At 38.6% G+C, this 20141-nt stretch overlaps 1 protein-coding gene across 2 annotated transcripts in view; it reads right to left on the bottom strand.

Moving 5' to 3' along the window:
* Window positions 1-20141, bottom strand: part of LOC109470514 (E3 ubiquitin-protein ligase UBR4-like) — a 40974-nt gene that overhangs the window by 16165 nt on the left and 4668 nt on the right. The window contains exons 4-25 of one of the 2 annotated variants that reach the window (XM_019769476.1): window positions 19465-19552; window positions 18646-18774; window positions 18051-18115; window positions 17612-17672; window positions 16721-16899; window positions 15907-16045; window positions 15602-15727; window positions 13627-13746; window positions 12988-13109; window positions 12581-12695; window positions 11481-11572; window positions 10028-10118; window positions 9275-9359; window positions 8921-9048; window positions 8195-8324; window positions 7293-7483; window positions 6890-6933; window positions 6416-6557; window positions 5223-5304; window positions 4604-4777; window positions 1573-1694; window positions 535-688 (exon numbers count right to left, since the gene is read on the bottom strand). In XM_019769476.1, the coding sequence (XP_019625035.1) occupies window positions 535-688; window positions 1573-1694; window positions 4604-4777; window positions 5223-5304; window positions 6416-6557; window positions 6890-6933; window positions 7293-7483; window positions 8195-8324; window positions 8921-9048; window positions 9275-9359; window positions 10028-10118; window positions 11481-11572; window positions 12581-12695; window positions 12988-13109; window positions 13627-13746; window positions 15602-15727; window positions 15907-16045; window positions 16721-16899; window positions 17612-17672; window positions 18051-18115; window positions 18646-18774; window positions 19465-19552 (2579 nt within the window). The remainder of the gene's footprint in view (window positions 1-534; window positions 689-1572; window positions 1695-4603; window positions 4778-5222; window positions 5305-6415; window positions 6558-6889; window positions 6934-7292; window positions 7484-8194; window positions 8325-8920; window positions 9049-9274; window positions 9360-10027; window positions 10119-11480; window positions 11573-12580; window positions 12696-12987; window positions 13110-13626; window positions 13747-15601; window positions 15728-15906; window positions 16046-16720; window positions 16900-17611; window positions 17673-18050; window positions 18116-18645; window positions 18775-19464; window positions 19553-20141) is intronic. The other variant, XM_019769475.1, reaches the window with a different exon arrangement.

Genomic DNA, 20141 nt, shown 5'->3' with positions numbered 1-20141 from the left:
AATGCAGTAGAATATGAGACATAAATAAATCAATGTACCAGTAATGATAAAGAACTATAGCTTTAAAAAACTAGCAAAATGAATGTGGAAGGTAATGTGTGCCATAACTACGTGCCAGAGGTTAATGACCCCCACCGTCGGGTGTGTCCCCATGATGTCCACATGTAAAATTAAATTAAATGTATTCTGCATCCACCAAACTTTTTTGCCAGTATTAGTAAAGTCTGTGATAAACCTCAGTTGAATCTGGTGAGAGAGGGCTGTCACTAAGACAGTTGAATGGTCTAGTGGTTAGGCTTTGAAGCTCTCACCACCAAGGCCCAGGTTCGATTCCCGGTATGGGAACCACTGTAAGAAACAGGAGCAAGCAGTAGAAACAGATAAAAAAACCCTGGTCCGGGGCCGGGGTTCGAACCCACGACCAAACCCGGGTACCAGTCCACAGGCAGACGCTCTAACCATTCGGCCAAAAAGGTCTAGACCCCTCGGCTGGGTCAGTTGGTAGCACCTATAAACCCCCAACTGTTACGCTACCTTGGCAGATCTTGTTCTTGACATCTCTCATGAGGGGTCCCAGCCCTGGCTCGTTGGAGCTGTAGGGGTTTCCCTGCATCCGACCTTGGAGGAAGTCTTCCTGCTGAGGGTCTTTGTCAAGAGTCATGAAAAATTCAGTGGCCTCTTGTTCCTCCTGTGACATCAGAAATTACACAGTATTAAAACATGGTAACACTAACAACAATTCAGTTTCTTTGCATTCAGACTAAGACACAGAAAATATGGCATTGCACACAAATGAGTAACTTAATAGTATCACATACTGTAGACAAAGAACAAAGTAACTTAAAATAATATGAAAACATTTAATGTTACATTAACTACATGAAGTCAGTAAGAGATCTATGATTAATTTCATGCCTTTAATTTGCTAAATGATGTTCACATTTACAACTGGTGTAATGTAACCTTATGTTAACTTCCAAATGCTGCAAGTATGAAACTAAAAATTCTACTACCATCATCATGTAAGTGTTTTTCTCACTTAAATGAAGAAAAAAATTACCAAGAAATTTTTTGTAAAATCTGCAACGTGGGATGAAACCTACATGTATGCCACCTCTTCCCAATCTTATGTCCATCTATCTACCATTTAATAAATATCACTGTTCCATGTCACACTCACACATCAAAATTGGAAGACTTAGTCCTGCTACAGTACCATAGGAAGCCACCAGGGGCCTAAAATCTAATTTTTCAACATGGTGGGCTTCAAAAGAAGTCAAACCCTGGAAGAACAAATCTAGCTCAACGAATATTTTTAGAATGTAGTATAAGTGTTCTAAACAATTATCTTAATTTCAATTATTTTTTCTTAATTTTGCCAACACATCATCGCCCACACAAACATACCAAGTATCATAAAGATCCATGACTAAATTTAGTTAATAATATGCTGTTTACAAACAAACAACCAGACACATGTACAGACAGATTACACAGACCTCAACACATATACATGTATAATTATTACATCTATTAATTAAACCTTCTTGAACGATGATAATATGTACTTACAGGAAAGATGATGTTGCAGAGACGTTCAAAGATGAAGACAGGAGTGACCAGGTCAGACAGAGGGTACTTCTGTAGGGTTTCCACACACACTGCCATGAACGATCTCGTCTCAGCTTCGTTTCCTGGGGAAAATTAAGACCAGCCTCTACGTACTTTGTAACATGTAATCTAACTTAAACTTCAGAACTCTGGTATGAATTATGCTGGTGGGGGTTGCTGTATGCCATCAGTTTGTTTGAGAAGAGACATACATTGTTTTGTACATACATTGTTTTGTACAAAGACATTGTTTTGTACATTTAGGTCTAAGAAGTTAGTCATCCTGTCACGGTGACCATGCTACACATTTTGTACAAAGGTAAGAACACGTGGTAATATTTGCATACTTAGTTATTACTCAAAATGGCACCCAAACCTGTTTGTAAGTTTGAACAGGGCAGAGTCTTATGGTAATAATAATGACACACTACCAGTAACTATATGTTGTGTGTACAACTACATGTATGTGACAGGAAACTTGACAATGAGTCATTCTTAGGCCACACCAATTTAATTTGTTGTTTCTCGGATTTGCCCTGTCCATTTTTTTCTTTGCAAAAAATTTTGTTCTAAATCAACTGCAAAATGCACAAAAAAAGACATATTTTGGCCCCAACTTCCTAGTTGTTAAAGTTTTTCAATGTAACAATGCAATATTGTTTCATTAAAAGTTCAAAATCGATTGTTTTAATTATAAACCAGCCTGGAATGTTCACTTCATAGCTCATATTGTAACATTTCCGGCTATCATAGGGTGCCTTGGCCTTTTTTTTTTCGACCTGTTGCTTCATATCTTTTCTGAAAAAATCCGAAAAACAACAAATTAAATTGGTGTGGCCTTACCAGTTGAGATGTCCTCCAGCAGTTCCAGTAGCATCTCTTGAGTCTCATCGATGAACTTAGTCCTCTGCACCAGCAGTCTGCGCAGACAGAGGTAACCGTGGAGCAGGACCCCGACTAGCCGCTTCTTGTACTGTTGTTTGATGACTTCTACATCCACCAGAGACGCAAGCAGCTCTGCAAGTACAGGAGAAACACAAAACGTTCAAACTATGTACATGTATTAGAAGTTAAGACCTTAGTAATTATAATAATATAAAATAATACATGGTATACAAAATGTTGAATCTGATGTAATTATAGTATAACTTCAATCTATAACACAATTTAGACAGGAAAATAAAATCATTCATTAACTTTTACCAGAGTAAGGTGTCATTTTCAAAATAATCAGTAATTCATTGACAAGAGGACCTAGTTTTAAAAATCTATTAAGTTGCTGAGTAAAAATTGCCTCAATATACCAAAGATACATTGTACATGGATGCATGAATGTACAAATGCTGTAATTATCTATAACTGGAAGTTATGCATGCTTACCAGGCTCAAAATTATCACTTTGGACTAAACAGTGTCAGTTTCAGGTTTACTGGAATCCAAATAAAGCACTGACAGAAACATACCTGTCAGCATCTTGAGAGCACAACCCTTGGTTAAGTCAGAGCCCTTTTGTTTCTCCTCGTGCAGCGTAAGTTGTTCAACCTCCTAGAAAAGAAAATAGGCCAGAATTAACATCCAGCAAAGTGTGCCATCCTCCACATGTTTAATTTGCTTTGATTCTGTTTTATTTTATGAAGATTTACCACATTTGTGGAAGGATTGACTTAACAGGTGAATATCACCTCTAACTTCAAGATGTCAAACCTGAGACCAGACTGTAAGGTTTGAACCACTCACACCGGGAAGGTCCCCTACTCTTTTCGATAAAGTGTGGTGGGTTCTTCAACGTGTGTGGGGTGTGGCTCTCCCCAAACACGGGACCTCCATTTAACGTCCTATCCAAGGGACGTCCCTAACCGAAGCTAGGTGCTTATTTACACTGGGTGAGTGAAGTGAGGAAAGTCGTGTACATGAAATGTGCCAGGCCCTTTCTCAAGACCTAACATTTTGAGTCAAGAACACATGGAGCAAAAAGGAGCAAAGAGCTGAGGAGCAAAGAGCTGTAACTAGAGTCATTAATTTTTGCACATTTCCTTGTTACTTCTTGAGATTCAGCCTTGGCTCTCCTGACTGAGTTGGACCCTCTTACACTTACAGTGCTTCTCTTCTGGGTTGCTTGGTCCATGACCATAACAAATTATGTTAATGTTAATTAAGTTTCCTTCTCAATGCCCAAAAGCAGTGATAGCAGTCTAATATTGATTATGATATGAATCTTTATTGCATGTTCTTGCCCAGATGGGCTAAATGCACAAATGGGACCAAATGTGGTCCAGAGGATAAAAAACTATATTATAATTATAATTACATATTATTACATACTGGAACACTATATTCTAATGCTAAGTGCTAGGAGACTATACAATGTATATTACAACAATACTATATACTACGGTAACCTATCATCTACTTTTAGTTGCCCTTTCTTCTCTCTTTTTATATTAATAAAGTATTACTAAAGTAGCAAAGCTGATGTAAAGTGATGCCATCAAATTTCTGCTGGCATACAAATGTACCTTCAGCTTTTCTAGTGAGATAGGATTCAAATAACTTGTTGCTTCTATCTGACAAGACCTGACCTTGGTGATGAGATGGCCCAGGTGGGGTAAGAGGCCCTTGATGGCGAGGTACTTCTTCCATTCCTTAGGAGCAGACAGCTTCTTGTACAAGGCCATAAACTCAGTCCCGTTCTCTCCCATAGGTCCCAGTTCACACAGAAACCTGCCATCAAGAAAGCATAAAAATACATTTGTATGTAAGGAGCTGTTCAAGTCTTGAAAGTACAATGTAAGTAATTCCTTATCATATCAGATCCTACTTTGCATAATGCTGGCATTCTATAGAATGATCCATATAATGTACGCACACACACACACTCTCACATGCACACACGCTCTCACATGCACACACGCACACACGCACACACACACACACACACACACACACACACACACACACACACACACTACCNNTTAAATTGGTGTGGCCTTACCAGTTGAGATGTCCTCCAGCAGTTCCAGTAGCATCTCTTGAGTCTCATCGATGAACTTAGTCCTCTGCACCAGCAGCCTGCGCAGACAGAGGTAACCGTGGAGCAGGACCCCGACTAGCCGCTTCTTGTACTGTTGTTTGATGACTTCTACATCCACCAGAGATGCAAGCAGCTCTGCAAGTACAGGAGAAACACAAAACGTTCAAACTATGTACATGTATTAGAAGTTAAGACCTTAGTAATTATAATAATATAAAATAATACATGGTATACAAAATGTTGAATCTGATGTAATTATAGTATAACTTCAATCTATAACACAATTTAGACAGGAAAATAAAATCATTAATTAACTTTTACCAGTAAGGTGTCATTTTCAAAATAATCAGTAATTCATTGACAAGAGGACCTAGTTTTTAAAAATCTATTAAGTTGCTGAGTAAAAATTGCCTCAATATACCAAAGATACATTGTACATGGATGCATGAATGTACAAATGCTGTAATTATCTATAACCGGACGTTATGCATGCTTACCAGGCTCAAAATTATCACTTTGGACTAAACAGTGTCAGTTTCAGGTTTACTGGAATCCACATAAAGCACTGACAGAAACATACCTGTCAGCATCTTGAGAGCACAACCCTTGGTTAAGTCAGAGCCCTTTTGTTTCTCCTCGTGCAGCGTGAGTTGTTCAACCTCCTAGAATAGAAAATGGGCCAGAATTAACATCCAGCAAAGTGTGCCATCCTCCACATGTTTAATTTGCTTTTATTCTGTTTTATTTTATGACGATTTACACATTTGTGGAAGGATTGACATAACAGGTGACTATCACATCTTCAAGATGTCAAACCTGAGACCTGGCTGTAAGGTTAGAACCTATCACACCGGGAAGGTCCTCTACTCTTTTCGATAAGTGCGGTGGGTTCTTCAACGTGTGTGGGGTGTGGCTCTACCAAACACAGGACCTCCATAGGGACGTCCCTAACCGAAGCTAGTAGGTACTTACAATTTCTATTTACACCTGAGTGAAGTGAGGGACCTCTTGGGCCTGGGCCGAACATGTTACCGCTACGCCACACGACCCCACAATACATCATGACTAATATATACATGTAATAACACACTGTGCCACAGACGTTTCATTGTACATTGTAAATATATTTTAGTACTAACTATTTAATGAAGAGAAAATATCTACAACTAGAAATCCATCCTTCCCCAAATGATGTTATTACCTAATAGATACAACCAGGTCTACATGTATGGAACTGCCATGCATCATTCTCTGATACTTGCGAACAATAGATCAATGGACTTCATCTGCATAAATTATATCTGTTTCAGTAAGTAACTGTTGATCATCTTCTACATCCAATTAACAGGAGTTGACAATGCCCAATCATGACCTAACATTTCCAGTCAGGAACGCAAGGAGCAAAAAGGAGCAAAGAGCTGTAACTAGAGTCATGTGCACATTTCCTTGTTACTTCTTGAGATTCAGCCTTGGCTCTCCTGACTGAGCTGAGTTAAGACTCCATGAAGAAAAGTGAGTATAAGCGTATACTCACTACTGGAGATCATTCAAATAAACAAAGTTGGACCCTCTTACACTTACAATGCTTCTCTTCTGGGTTGCTGGGTCCATGACCATGAGGTTGGTTGAAATAATGTCGTAACATAAGTAGCAAAGCTGATATAAAGTGATGCCATCACATTTCTGCTGACATACAGGTACATTTTGTACCATCAGCTTTTCTAGTGAGATAGGATTCAAATAGCTTGTTGCTTCCATCTGACAAGACCTGACCTTGGTGATGAGATGGCCCAGGTGGGGTAGGAGGCCCTTGATGGCGAGGTACTTCTTCCATTCCTTAGGAGCAGACAGCTTCTTGTACAAGGCCATAAACTCAGTCCCGTTCTCTCCCATAGGTCCCAGTTCACACAGAAACCTGCCATCAAGAAAGCATAAAAATACATTTGTATGTAAGGAGCTGTTCAAGTCTTGAAAGTACAATGTAAGTAATTCCTTATCATATCAGATCCTACTTTGCATAATGCTGGCATTCTATAGAATGATCCAATATTATAATGTACGCACACACACACACACACTCTCACATGCACACACGCTCTCACATGCACACACGCACACACGCACACACACACACACACACACACACACACACACACACACACACACACATGCACACAACCATGCAAACACACCCATACAAAACACACACAGTCACAAAACACACACAGTCACAGACTGAATGCCAACCTTGTTAAGAGATCCAACACCTGCTGGTACCGTTCCTCTTGTTGCTGCAACAGAAAGGGAAGAGAAGGTCACTTTAATCTACCAAGGTTACCTCAGGTCTCCTTTTTCTTTATGCAATGAAGAATTAATAGGATAGTTTTTAACCAAATAAACATCAAAACCCCATGCAATGACAAGTAAAAGGAGTTAAATACATTTCGAAATGTGGAAAAGGGAAAAGTAGAACCAGGAGCTAGGACACAATAGAACCACTTGCACATTAAGCCTCCTTGATATCTTAATCTCATTATCATTATAAAATAATTCAAAATTACTTTTTATAGTATCAAACCCTGCTGAAACATGGCTGTGCTCCAGCATGTGCTAAGTACACTAGACAATTCTACACACATGTAGAACAGACCTGGGCAAAAGTGTAGATGATGTCGCAGGCTGCCTGGCGAGCCTGTTGGGAGGCAGGGTTGAAGACGATCCTGTAGATCCAGGCGTTGGTGCCCAGAGTCAACTTCACCGGAGGACCAAACACCTGCTCATGCCAGCGCCACCCGTACTTCTCCATCAGGTACTTGGTACGAGCATCAACCTCTGCTTTCTCTGTTCAAAAGGCCAGATTATTATTTACTTAGAGCACAGCAAAATTTCTAATCGACATGCACATGTTGTGATTGTTAGGTACATGTACATAGTAGTACATGTACAATGTAGCTTTTGGGCTCAGTCAGAAGGAAGCTACATGTATGTTCACTTGAATGTATGATATTGTACTCTATATGTTGAATGACAAGAAGAATTTCCTACTGATATCAAACATATGATAATGGACAATCATGAATTATGAAGAACTGGACCCTATTAAAAAGAAATAACATGAATGATGTCTTTTGGGTTGCCAATGATAAGGCCTGAGGGCCACTTAACTTGGGGAACCATGACTGTACTATATAATATCATACATGTATTAGTGATGAAAATTTCATACAACAACTCAAGAGTAAGTATAAAAAAGAGTTATATAAAGAATAAAAAGGAATGAAAAAGATTAAATCATGGATTTTTTCATCACAATAATAATTATTCAAGAGAAGGATATCTACATGTACATGTACAAGATGGACATGACTATATTGAACAACTGTCTTGCATTTACTTATTAAATTCATTGACATGAGAAAAAGAATGTACAATATAATTGTACTCAGTGTCACTGCTTGGCTTTATTTCAAGTTTTTTTTTCTGACATGACATGACATCTGCAACAAAGAGAAATGACAGAATTCTGTGACAATGTCAGTACATGTAACTGACCTCTCTGTGGAACTCTCTCCTTCCATGACCTGTAGCCAGCAGACTGTTCTCCCTCCAGCCAACTCTTGGCATGAACATACACCTGTGCTCCTTGAGACTGCCGACTCCCCAGTTCTGATACTGGTTTATCCTGGAATATGACAACACATGCCTGTCAACATAAATATCCAATTCACCCTAGCACTACTTTATCACAGTTTACTGAACTATAATAACAGTTCCAGAGAGAGTTCCGAGACCTCAAACCTTTGCCAAATGATCTAAACATCTAAGGATGACATACAAGGTTTCTCCTTTATAATGAAAATAAAGGTCCTAATTTGCATAAATCATATCAATTGATTACCTCCTCTACCTAGTAAATAGTACATGGAGTTTAAAGTTTGAAAGTCTTATCTCAACAAGATCTGTCTTAAGGCTTTTGTACCAATTTCTCATCTATTATACAAATAAAACCATATCCATTTATTTCTTACCCTTAGGCTGCCTCAATATATTCCCAAGGTTCTCCACCAATTTACAGTGTGAAAGGGGCAAGAGAACAAGATAAAAACAGAGTCTGAAGATCTGTGGAACAATTCAGGTTATTGCCCAGGCCTTATTGATACGTTTGGTGGTTCAAACCCAACTGGTGATTGGAACACGTCTGGCTTCAAATAGCTAGTAGGTTTAATCTGAACTCCTGACCTTAATTGTCATACACAGACTGCTGTGGACTGTACCTACCTTGTTCTTATTGGAAGTAGGTTGTGGAGGCTTGCTGAGGCATTGTAAGATCTGTAAGCAGGGTAAGGTAATGCTGCCTACAACTGTGGGATTGGAACTCTGCATTGCCAGCATCAGCAACTGGACAGCTGTGGGGACCAACAGGAAGCATTAATAACGGTTCATGGAATGTACATGTACATGTGTAAGGTCAAACAACAAGTTACATGACTGTACTTAACGTACACACCTATCATGAAAGCACACATCTACAGCACTAGACTTGAAGAGAATATTGGTTCTGGTTCTGGTCCCCTTACCCATATACAGAGTAGCTTGCAGTTTTTCTTTAAACGGAAGGTAATATCCACTTACTGCATCTGAGATGCTCCTCCCAACAGTCTCCTTCAAGCTCAACTGCATCAGCAAGTAGCAGTAGTTCATGACACACAGCACTGCCCTGCAATGGAAGATGGGAACCATCACATACAAAAACAAAAACCATTGCACATCCAAGGTAAGAATTTGAAACATCAGACGAGAATTTTCCTTGGTTCCCTGGATCTTAGACAAGTTTGTCTGAGCATACAGTTGCCACTAAATGTGTTAAATGCCAGGAGAATTCAAAGCATTAGCCTAGTACAACAATTATTGATTTAAACAACCATTATCATCTTCACATAACACAGTATTTATGGGCGAACCCCGTAGTCAAAAGTAGTTCGGGTACAAGGTACATGTAGTGCGTCACAATATTAGTCTAGAGAAAGCTGCAGAGATTGTTCTGTTGATGGGTTCATGGTTAATTTTAGAGGAATACATGATCTGATTCAGTTTTGAGACTGTAAAAGTTATGGTGCGTGTTCAGTCGGCGTAGACTTGCGCTTGGACACTGGTACTGACTTAAAAGTACTGTAGGTTGTCTGCAGTTCATAATTATGACCACTGTATACCACTATTAAAAGAGGGCATCACAAAAAAACAAATTCTGAACATTGCTTGTGCAGCCTTCTATATTTTTCATTGCGTCGAAGTCAGTCATTTTGGGGTCCTTAACTAAAGAGAGCCCCATAGGGCAAAAACAGTGTTTTGCCACCTAATACAGGTATACAATGTAAGTGCACCTACCAGCTCTGTCTTGGTTCTGTGCGCTTTCAGTGCTGATCCTATCCGCCTCTGTAAAATGTGATTCAGTTCTTGTGTGGCCACGGTGTTGTCCCTGCAAGTAATGTTAGGATAGAAAAGTAAGTTACAGTTACACCTGGTGTCTAACTGCTGTTTTTCTACTCAGTCTGGTAACAATACTGTCCATAACTAAAATCTGATTTAGCATGAAAGCTCATCTGTGTTGGTACAAATCATTATGAAATAAAGACTGAACAGTTACTGTAACTTCCAACACTAGGTATAGAATTGGGACTTACCCCAAATTTTCGGTTGACTCCATCAACCTTGTTCACGGACCATTCCNAAATACACACTTATAAAGGAAAAAGTAAGTGAAAGGTGTCCCATTAAACCCCATGCAGAGCCCAAATTATTCATAACTATTTTTCTATGCACAAACTGCAAGTTAGTAATAATTCACTAACGTGAAGTGGGGCAATTAGCATTATTCACATGATAAACCAGTTAAATCTCTTTGAAGTATACTCAGAACCCCCATACAGAGCCTTTATCACTTCCTTTGCATTTATTTTAGGACTCATCATGCCTTTGCATACTTCTGATTCAAAAAGACAATATTCTAGTCAATACCTTTTGAATTAGGCTAGCGAAATTGCTTGATTTATTGTTTTTCAGAGGCTAAAATACCCCATAATTAGCCTCTTCCCACGACTCACAATATTTAGATCCCAAATAAACGACGATTGTTTCTTAATGAATAGATGTTCCTCTATTCAGAAAAATCAAAACCAATCCAAACAAATGCAGATAGTGTGACAAATGGCCCTTTAAAAATGACTAATACATTGTATTCAAAAAAGTTCCAAGTCTGCTTTCAATGGTTCTGATAACCCCCAAGCATACCCTTTAAAGTTCAATGCCAGAGCTTCAAATTTTGTCTGGTTAGACTAGATAGATGAAGAAATGTAAAAATCAAAATCATATATCAGCATCTTTAATAGAACTCTGGAGAGAGCGATCCGAATTTCGTAAATTTCCAGGCAAAAATTCTCCAATTATTGAGGGTCTCCATGGGGGGTTCCAGAACTCCTTAACAAAAAAGAGCTGGAGGGTATTAATCATATGGCTGGTGATAGTTCCCCATACCTATCCTATGTACAAAATTTGAGCGGATTTGGCCGACCCCCATCTTCCGACCACTGCCTGGTTTTCTCATGCAATGACTCTTAAGAAGGTTCTGAAACAACACTGCTGACCTCTGACCTTGGCCTGGCTTAACGACATTGATTTACGGTAAACGATTTTTTTTTGACGCTTGGTTGTTTTGTAACTTTATGTATAATTGTTTCATTGTTTCCATAACTTGTTGTGACAGGGCATTCCTGAAAAGCAGTGTTTTTAAATAGCACTGAGGTTTCTACCCTGTTTAAGTAAAACAGAAATAAATAAATACCTTGTCAGCAGACACAGCAGATGGCGTACCTCCTTCCTGACAGCTGGAGTCCCACGTTTTAAGTTGAAGGACATCACTTCTTGCACAAGACCCTGAAGTCACATGGAGGACATCCAAAACACTTTAAGTCCCAGTTCAGTTTGGTTCAGTTCATCCTCAAATGAGGTGCCCCTCAGTATGCCCCTCCACACACTCTGGTCACGCATGGCGGCCAGCAGGTTACAGTCACTTATTGTCCCAGTTTCTCATTATCAAAGGTTTCACAGCATACATGTACAAATGTATATTCACATTGAGTCTCTGGGTCACACAGTTTTGTTAATGAGTGTGAACACTTTGGACACAAAACAGGTATGAGGTGATATGAGGAAGATCAAGTGATTTGGTCAAAAATATTAATTCTTTGAGTCAGAGAACAGTTAAATGTTTCTCATAAAGTACATGTATAATTAATCTATTCTCCTGTTATTTACTAAGGACTGCCAGGGTATCATTAATGACAAACTGAGGTTTTGCTATTAAAGGCATCCAATGCAGTTTGTAGGGCTTAGAGACCTGGATTTTTAAAGCCAATATTCTAGCGATTTACCTACACGCTGAGTTGAAACATTGACGTCATTGACGTCATCATCGCTTCACGATGGACATCCAAGAGGGGGAAGAAGAGTTGAAACAACACTATGCCAATGTATATTGACCCTCATGGAGCAAAAATTCCCAAAATTCTGACAGAAAATAGTTGCTGGAAGGGCCCTTGGCTGATTTTAAGGGTAACACCCAGAAAATAAAGGACTCATCTTGGGGCTTGTTTCTGCAGTTTTAAAAGGCCAATGTATGAAATGCTGACTCAAAGGTGCCAATGTGAAGAAGTTTGTGTCAATATCACAAAGATTGGCTTGTTCAGAATATTTCCAGTTTTGCTGCCCAGAGATCGCATTGGATACCTTTAAAAACAGGTCATCAGTCTCAGCAGTTTATAGGAAAAGTATTCACAGTTGTAAAGTATTCACAGTTGTAAAGGCTGAGCAGCAATGGTGTCCTCCCACACCACAGCAGCAGCTGCTGACACAGGAGCAGGAGAGACATGACATGGCTCTTACCTGGCTGACCAGGACTCCACTGTTGAAAGTCTCTGTGGCCAGAGCACGCAGCAGAGTCACACACAGCTGGACTGCAGCTGAAGAACAGCCGTAGCAACGGCTTTTCTGAATTTCCCTGTCAATGAGTAGAACATGAAAATAATGTTGAAGGTCAAGTTGTAAAAAACATGCAAACATGCATGATAAATTAAACATCTATAAATGACATTAAAAATTCAACAAGGCTTGGTCGCATGACTACAATGTACATAGGAACACTTTTGCATGTCGGCAGAACGTACTGCACCTGCCCATGGACTGTCTCCAGTCTCAGGACCTGATGGAGGAATCTAAGGTTACAAAATTAATGTGATGTACACTTTACATGTAGATACCAGCACTATAACTAAGAAGGCAGCAGGACATACCTGGTCCATGGGTGTGGTGATATTGGTCGGGAGGGGAAACATGAAGTCATCTGACTCAGATGGCTGCCCTCTGCCTGGAACTCATCATAGCCCAGCAGCTTTTCTCTCAGAGCCATGACTTTCTGTAAGGAACGTGTCAACAACTATATTAAGGAACATTATAGATAAATTAAATAGTAATAAAATACTAAACCACATACAAACACAACCAAAGCATACATGTAGCTTTCTAAATTATAGGTGAAGGTAAAGACCTGTATGCCAAATGTAGATTTTAAAAAAAGGAAACAATTCACAATGACATACAAATGTCATGGTTTTTGGTTTTAATGCCATGGCACAGGTAGCCAAAATATACAATTTAAGTTTGAAAACAAAAAACAATCTCAAAATCCCCCCCCCCAAAAAAAATAACTCACTCTACATTGTACCTCCATGCCAAAATTCAAGTCGTTTTTGAGACAAATCTTTTGATCAAAACCATTTGGCAGGAAAAGAAGAGGAAAAGTCTAGAACGACAACATATCCCCCCCCCCCCGGGAAAGTGTGGTATGGAGACAGTGAACTTTAAAGACATGTGTCCCCTCTATGACTGATGTAAATTTTAAAACAACTCAAATCAATAGAAACCAGATTTACCTGGATGATCTTGCTGAGTTCATCGAAGGCAGTCTTACAGTCGGTGCAGTACCTGTGAGCCAGCTGCTGGATGATCTTACTAACAGAACTGGAGCTGCTGCCTCCTGAACTGGGCTCCTCCTGGAATAAAAACAAAGTACAAAATTTATGTATAATAATACATTTCTTCAAATAGAACAAGCAATGAGGCAAGAAATCTACAAGTCCTCCAAAATAGAGCTGCACACCAGACTCAACTGGAAATACCTGACCCAACGGAGAAAGGACCACATTTGTGTCATGGTTTTTAAACGTATCAACTGGCTTGTCCCAACATACTTGGATGCCACATTTGTACATAATCACCGGTTACATAACTACAACACCAGACAGACCTCACTACTGCACAAACCTAACTACACAACTACAACAGTGTTACCACACATTTGCTTTCCGAGGCACGACACACTTCAATACACTTCCAGCAGACCTAAGACATAAACCTACTCTATCTCAGTTTAAAGCAGGCTTGAAACATACATGTATGTCACATGAAACCTGACCTCTGACCTCCATGCCTGGATTTTCGTGTTTTTTTACCTTTGAACAGCTAGGACTTTGAGTATAGGACTATGACTCTGTTTTGACGCATCAGACTTTTATGTTTACTGTATGTTGTCTTACTGTATGTAACAATGTCTTGTGTAATTTTGCTGGGCCCCCTTGGAAAACAGCTAATGTAAGCTGAATGGCTACCCAGCCGTCCGAAGATGAAATAAATTAAATAAATAGAAGATAAATACATGACAGGGCTTGAAATACCAGTCTTGTACAATCATGTACAATCATGTACTCATGCAAGACTGTCACATTGTACATTGTATATGACAGTCTTGCATGCAGACTAGAGCTGGTAAAAATGGAGTTGCGCAATATGTCTACAATCATGTACATGGACCTAATGTGCACCGGCCCATAATATATTATGTTTATGAAGTTCAACACTAATTCAAAGGTGACATACAATACATTGTACAATACAATATACAGCCCTACTTCAGGTGAAAACCACCCCTGCTCTAGCTGTGTGACACGCCCTGTTTGAGTTGTGAGACTTGCGAGGCCCACACTCTTCCCTTTAGACTTTACAATGGATTGTTCCTTAATCATGTTAAGAGTGCATGATGATGTCTTAAGGGGTAAGACATACATTTTTGTCACAGGTAAAATCAATTCTAGTCAAGATACATGTAGGTCATCTGGTTAATATGTGGATCTTTACCATCGAACCAAAGACAGGCCAATCTGTTCATACATGTACCATCTGGAGTTACTGTTTGACAAAAATACCCCAGCTAGTAGAAGACCCAAACTTATGCAAACCCAAACTACCAACTATCAATTTAGTACAGTAGCCGTACCATCTTAAGATCAAATGATACCAAACCGGGAGCTTCTGCTGCAGTACCATAACAAGCGCTAGAGGGCCCATAATCGAACTTGTCCTGCGGAGCCCAACAATTGTTGTTTTGCACAATCACAAAGTACCATCTATTTACAGCACCCTGTATTTAGGTACAACTTGGAGGTATTTTTTGTGCAACACAATGAATTCGGAAGTAACTACGCCACCGCAGGGCAGAAAAAGTTGGGGGTCTATGGCCTAATTAAGACAGGAATTATTCTAAATAATTTGTGTAAAAAATATCAGCAGGACAAGGGTTAATGTTTGCCAACACCTAACCACATAGTAGATGAAGACAATCCACCCATGCGTTCACAGGGACAAACAGAAGAACAACACTCAGCACTTATATTTATACACATAGCCTCTGAGTCAGTAAATACTAAAATTCAGCCATTTAGGATGCTATTAGTTTTAAGTTACAAGAAGAAATAAAACTAGGATTAATCAGTCTATCATCAGAATGCTAAAAGGCTCTTACTGTTACACTAGTAACACTTTCCATTGTTTTAAATTGTTTTTTCCCCTCACCATGGCAGTGTCTCCTGGATGTCCGTAAGTCTTGGCCAGCAGACCCTCGATGGCAAGTCTGTGGGCCTTCAGCTGGTGGTAGATACGATCGGCCTTGTCCAGCAGACTGTTGATAGTACTGATAGCCTAGATGTATCAGGGACAGACAACAACAATAGTGTCAAAGTGTTCTGTCATTATATAACTGGTGGAAATTAATGATAAAAGTGAACTTTTTTGACTGGTGTAGATTTTTTAGTGATAACCACATTTACACACTTAATGTTTTTCCTTCTGTGAGTCAGAGCATCCCATACTGCCATTACCTTCTTGCGATCTTCTTCGTTGTCCACAGAATCTACAGAAGTGCAGGTCTTGGCCGTCAATGTGAAGTCAAACTTGGCATATTTGCAGAAGCCACAGTTGTTGCACAGGAAGGGATCCTTCTCATCATAGTTGATAGACCTGCAGGAAGTACATGTACACGAGATTGTTCATGTGTTCAGGACTCAATACAACAAGACTGCATTTTAACCTCATCCTACATTGCGAACTATAAGGATTTGCCTTGACCCACTTCATGCAGTTATTGTAGGACTAGGAGGCTGAAATTGTACATAATAATATTAAATATGTTGTCTATAGGTCACGATACATTTTTACTTATGAACTCTTCACAGTTTCCCTTTACATGTACATGTGTTCAGGACACTGCTAAAGCAGTGTGAAGTGAGAGTATGCAACCAGTTGAATTCAGAACAGTCCGCAGGGTCCAGAATTTGCTGGGCTGCTCAAATGACTTGTAGACTAACTGCCCATTGACTTACAACAACAACAAACAAAATGTGGCACAGTTATTATGAATAATGTGTCAAGTTTAGATTTTTTAAAAACTAAGGTCATACAACAATGTACGAATGAAGCGTATGGTAAAATCTGGCTCGTATATAACCAAAGTTATGTGAAATTTCACCTGTGCCGGAAAGTGACTTTGTCATGATTTTAAAACTTAATGAACGTCTTCAAGCTGAAATGACCCAAAGGCCTACATTTGTACAACATAACTTAAGTTAGATACAGACTGGTGTAAATATACTAAGATGCTACAACATGTATCAGATCTAATTCCTTCCTTCCTACCGGCATTTGTGACACTGGAACACATTTTCCCCACAGTTGCTGCAGACCCCGGGGTTGGCTGGTACAGAGGCGCTGCAGCGGGGACACTGGAGTGTCTCAGCCGAGGCCTGCAGGTTGTCATAGAAGTCTGCATACTCTATCATCAGGTTGGAGGCAGTGATGGGCAGCAAAAAGTCCACCTGAGATAAGAACATGATCACATTATTCCTGATCCAGCAGGACAAGCTTATATAATAAAATGATAATAATAATGATAATAATAATAATGATAATAATAATGTTTTTCATAATAATAATGATAATTATAATGATGATAATAATGATGATAATGATGATAATAATGATAATAATAATGATAATAATAATGATAATAATAATGATAATAATAATGATAATAATGATAATAATGATAATAATAATAATAATAATAATAATAATAATAATAATAATAATAATAATAATAATATTAATAATAATAATAATAAGTATTAATAATAATAATAATAATAATAATAATAATAATAATAATAATAATAATAATAATAATAATAATAATAATAATAATAATAATAATAATAATAATAATAATAATAATAATAATAATAATAGAGGCTGAATTGCATGGGAGCTGTTTCCATGAGTTTCATTAAAACAAAGGCATAACCATTATCTCAAACATAAAAAATACATTTACGAACAGGATAAAATTAATGAAGCATAAACAGCCTCATAAGCGGATTAAAATGAACAGGTGTGATTATTTTACAGTAAATACTGTTCAGTTTGTGGGATGTTCGAGTTTTCCTGCCACTTATTTCCTCTCGTGATGGCGGTAGGGGATTTCTGTACAGATTCTAAAGTTCCTCAGTACAATAATTATGACATTCTTACCTTGACCTCTGTCTGGCCAGGTGACAGGACAACCTTCTTTGCCCTGTGCCACATACATTGTCTGTACAGGGGTAGAGAACAGGAGTTACTCTTCTTCTATCATGATAAGTACATGACGTATATGGGCAACAAAATTAATTTTGCTATATATCCTAGACTAGTCTACTGAAAGACATAGTACATAGCTCAATAAGCTGGACTTGTGCAAGTGAGGATATTCTCATTACCATAATCAACATAAACTACATTAATCTAGATCAATCTAGATTCCTAGGGTAAGTTAACCTCTCAAAAAAATATTCTAACTTGTACTTCTGGGTACTTTGCAAAGTTAAACATGAAGTTCCAAACTGACAAACCAGTCTGGTGAAGGCAACTTTATACTATAACTAGTCGAGTAATGAAAAAAAAGAGTTCCTAGTAGGAATTACAAATGTACCTGTTTTTGAGTTCCACAATACTTGGCACAGTTCGGTTGTTGTAGTAAATGTGGACTGTTCGCACCTGAAATGTGAACAATAGTGTGATCTTAGCATCTTTAATAAAAATAATTGGTGTTTTCTTCATATCAACAGTACACAATAGTGTAGTTTTAAAAAACGACCATTGTTGCAGAAAATACAATCCTGTCGGAACTGCGCTCACACATGCAAGTTTTCACCCACTAGCACGCACTAGCACACACACACACACACACACACACACACACACACACACACAAATAACAGACACTCAGTGAGATAACCATGCAATTAACTTCACTTCCTGGGGCATATCTTTGTTGGGAGTAGTACACTGTTACATTTTTCCTGCATGACTTTGCCATGTTATGTTCCATCAACCCACAATCCACTGATGCCAACTATCATTTCAACACTGGTGAAGATTCTTAGCTTGGCAAGTCTTGCACTCGAAACTAACCAGTTTAACTTATAGTTACAGTTACAGTAACTGTAATTATATTTTTATACTATTAAGTTACATTCAATTTGATTTCCTGTAGAATCTTCACAGTGCCTATATCCAGTTCTTACCATTTTAGTCCTCTTCAGGTCTGTTAGTCTGACAGCGATCTTGGAGATGATGTGAGGTGAGAGCAGCTTGATGATCTGGGTAGTGGTGGTGAAGCGGGAGTCCACCTTCACAGCAGAGAGTTTCACACTCTGGAAAACAAGTTCAGTACATGTAACTTCATAACAAAGGATTTCTGGGAACTGGAGAAAAACATAAAACACCCTCCAGTTTAAATTGGGACTGACCTCCCATATCTCAGCGACACACACCCAGTTGGACTGAAATCACACACTATAGATGTACTGGGTAAAATGATGAAATCAGAAATGACCAAAACTAATGGATATGTACCATGAAAATTCTCAATGACATGAATAAACAATGGTTCAACCAAAATTTTTTATTGCTTGCAACTTATTTCTAGTTAATAATAATCATTGAAATGTATGTTTAGAAGAGGAATGTCAAAATCTGATTACAGTAGTGTTATACACTGTCAACAATCGGAACTAAATGTACATCATTCTGTAAGGATTTTGGACACTGAACAAGACTATTTCCTGAGAGGGGTGAAGGAAGCCATATACATCAGGGCCCATCACCCTACATTGAACCGCGACGGGGGCCGGCATCGTCTACCAGATACCTTTGACCCAGTGTTGACGTCACACTTCAAAGAAGCCACGTGACAAGCTTCACTGGGTCAGTCTACTGAGGAAGACAGGGTGACTGGTTGAAAGCTCTAGGTGAGAGAATTTTTTTATGTTGGACCAAAAGTTTTCTGTTGATTATTAGTTTAATTATAATTCTATAAGACAGGAAGACAGCAGTATCCTCACCACAAACGGCATCTCTGGGTTGTTACACACAGCACATGGATCAGTCTCCAGGTAGAAGCCATCAAACTCCACCAAACCTGACAGCAGACTGACAAACAAAGGAAAGCGTTACATGTACATTCAACTTGTATATTATATACAAGAGAGTACATATTATTACACACATACACGTGGCTTGCAAACAGGAGGGCATACTGTAACAACCATAAAGCAGTTAAACTTATTGTGAATTTTCCACGAAGATTTTTATTTGGTGACATTAACCCTTCACTCATCATTACATATTATACAACATAAAATACCCAGGCGACATTACAGTGATGTAAAACACAATTTACGTATTCAAGATGAAATAAAATATACTTATCTCCTAAGGAAAAGACATAGAAAACACACAAGTCACTGATGTATAATAATACATGTAATTTGTAACATTTCCAAATATGACGGACATACACGTAGGTTGACTAATAACCTCTACAGAACATTGTTCACATGGCAGACACAGATTTCTCAAAAATCATGAACAGATTTAGATTTACTTCCTTGTACTAGTAGGTAGAAGTTGGCCCAAGGAAGAAGTGATTTGCCATGCCAGGTTCTAAGTTTCTAAGCCTGAACAAAAATCAACAGTAGGGAGTTTGTCTTCCTTTTACAGAAGTCATTGCTTTTGTGCA

Source organism: Branchiostoma belcheri, unplaced genomic scaffold (genome assembly GCF_001625305.1).
Source record: "Branchiostoma belcheri isolate BF01 breed outbred unplaced genomic scaffold, Haploidv18h27 scaffold228, whole genome shotgun sequence".
NCBI classification, from domain to species: Eukaryota; Metazoa; Chordata; class Leptocardii; order Amphioxiformes; family Branchiostomatidae; genus Branchiostoma; species Branchiostoma belcheri.
Note: the sequence above shows the minus strand (reverse complement) of the source record. Positions and strands in the feature narration are given on the sequence as shown.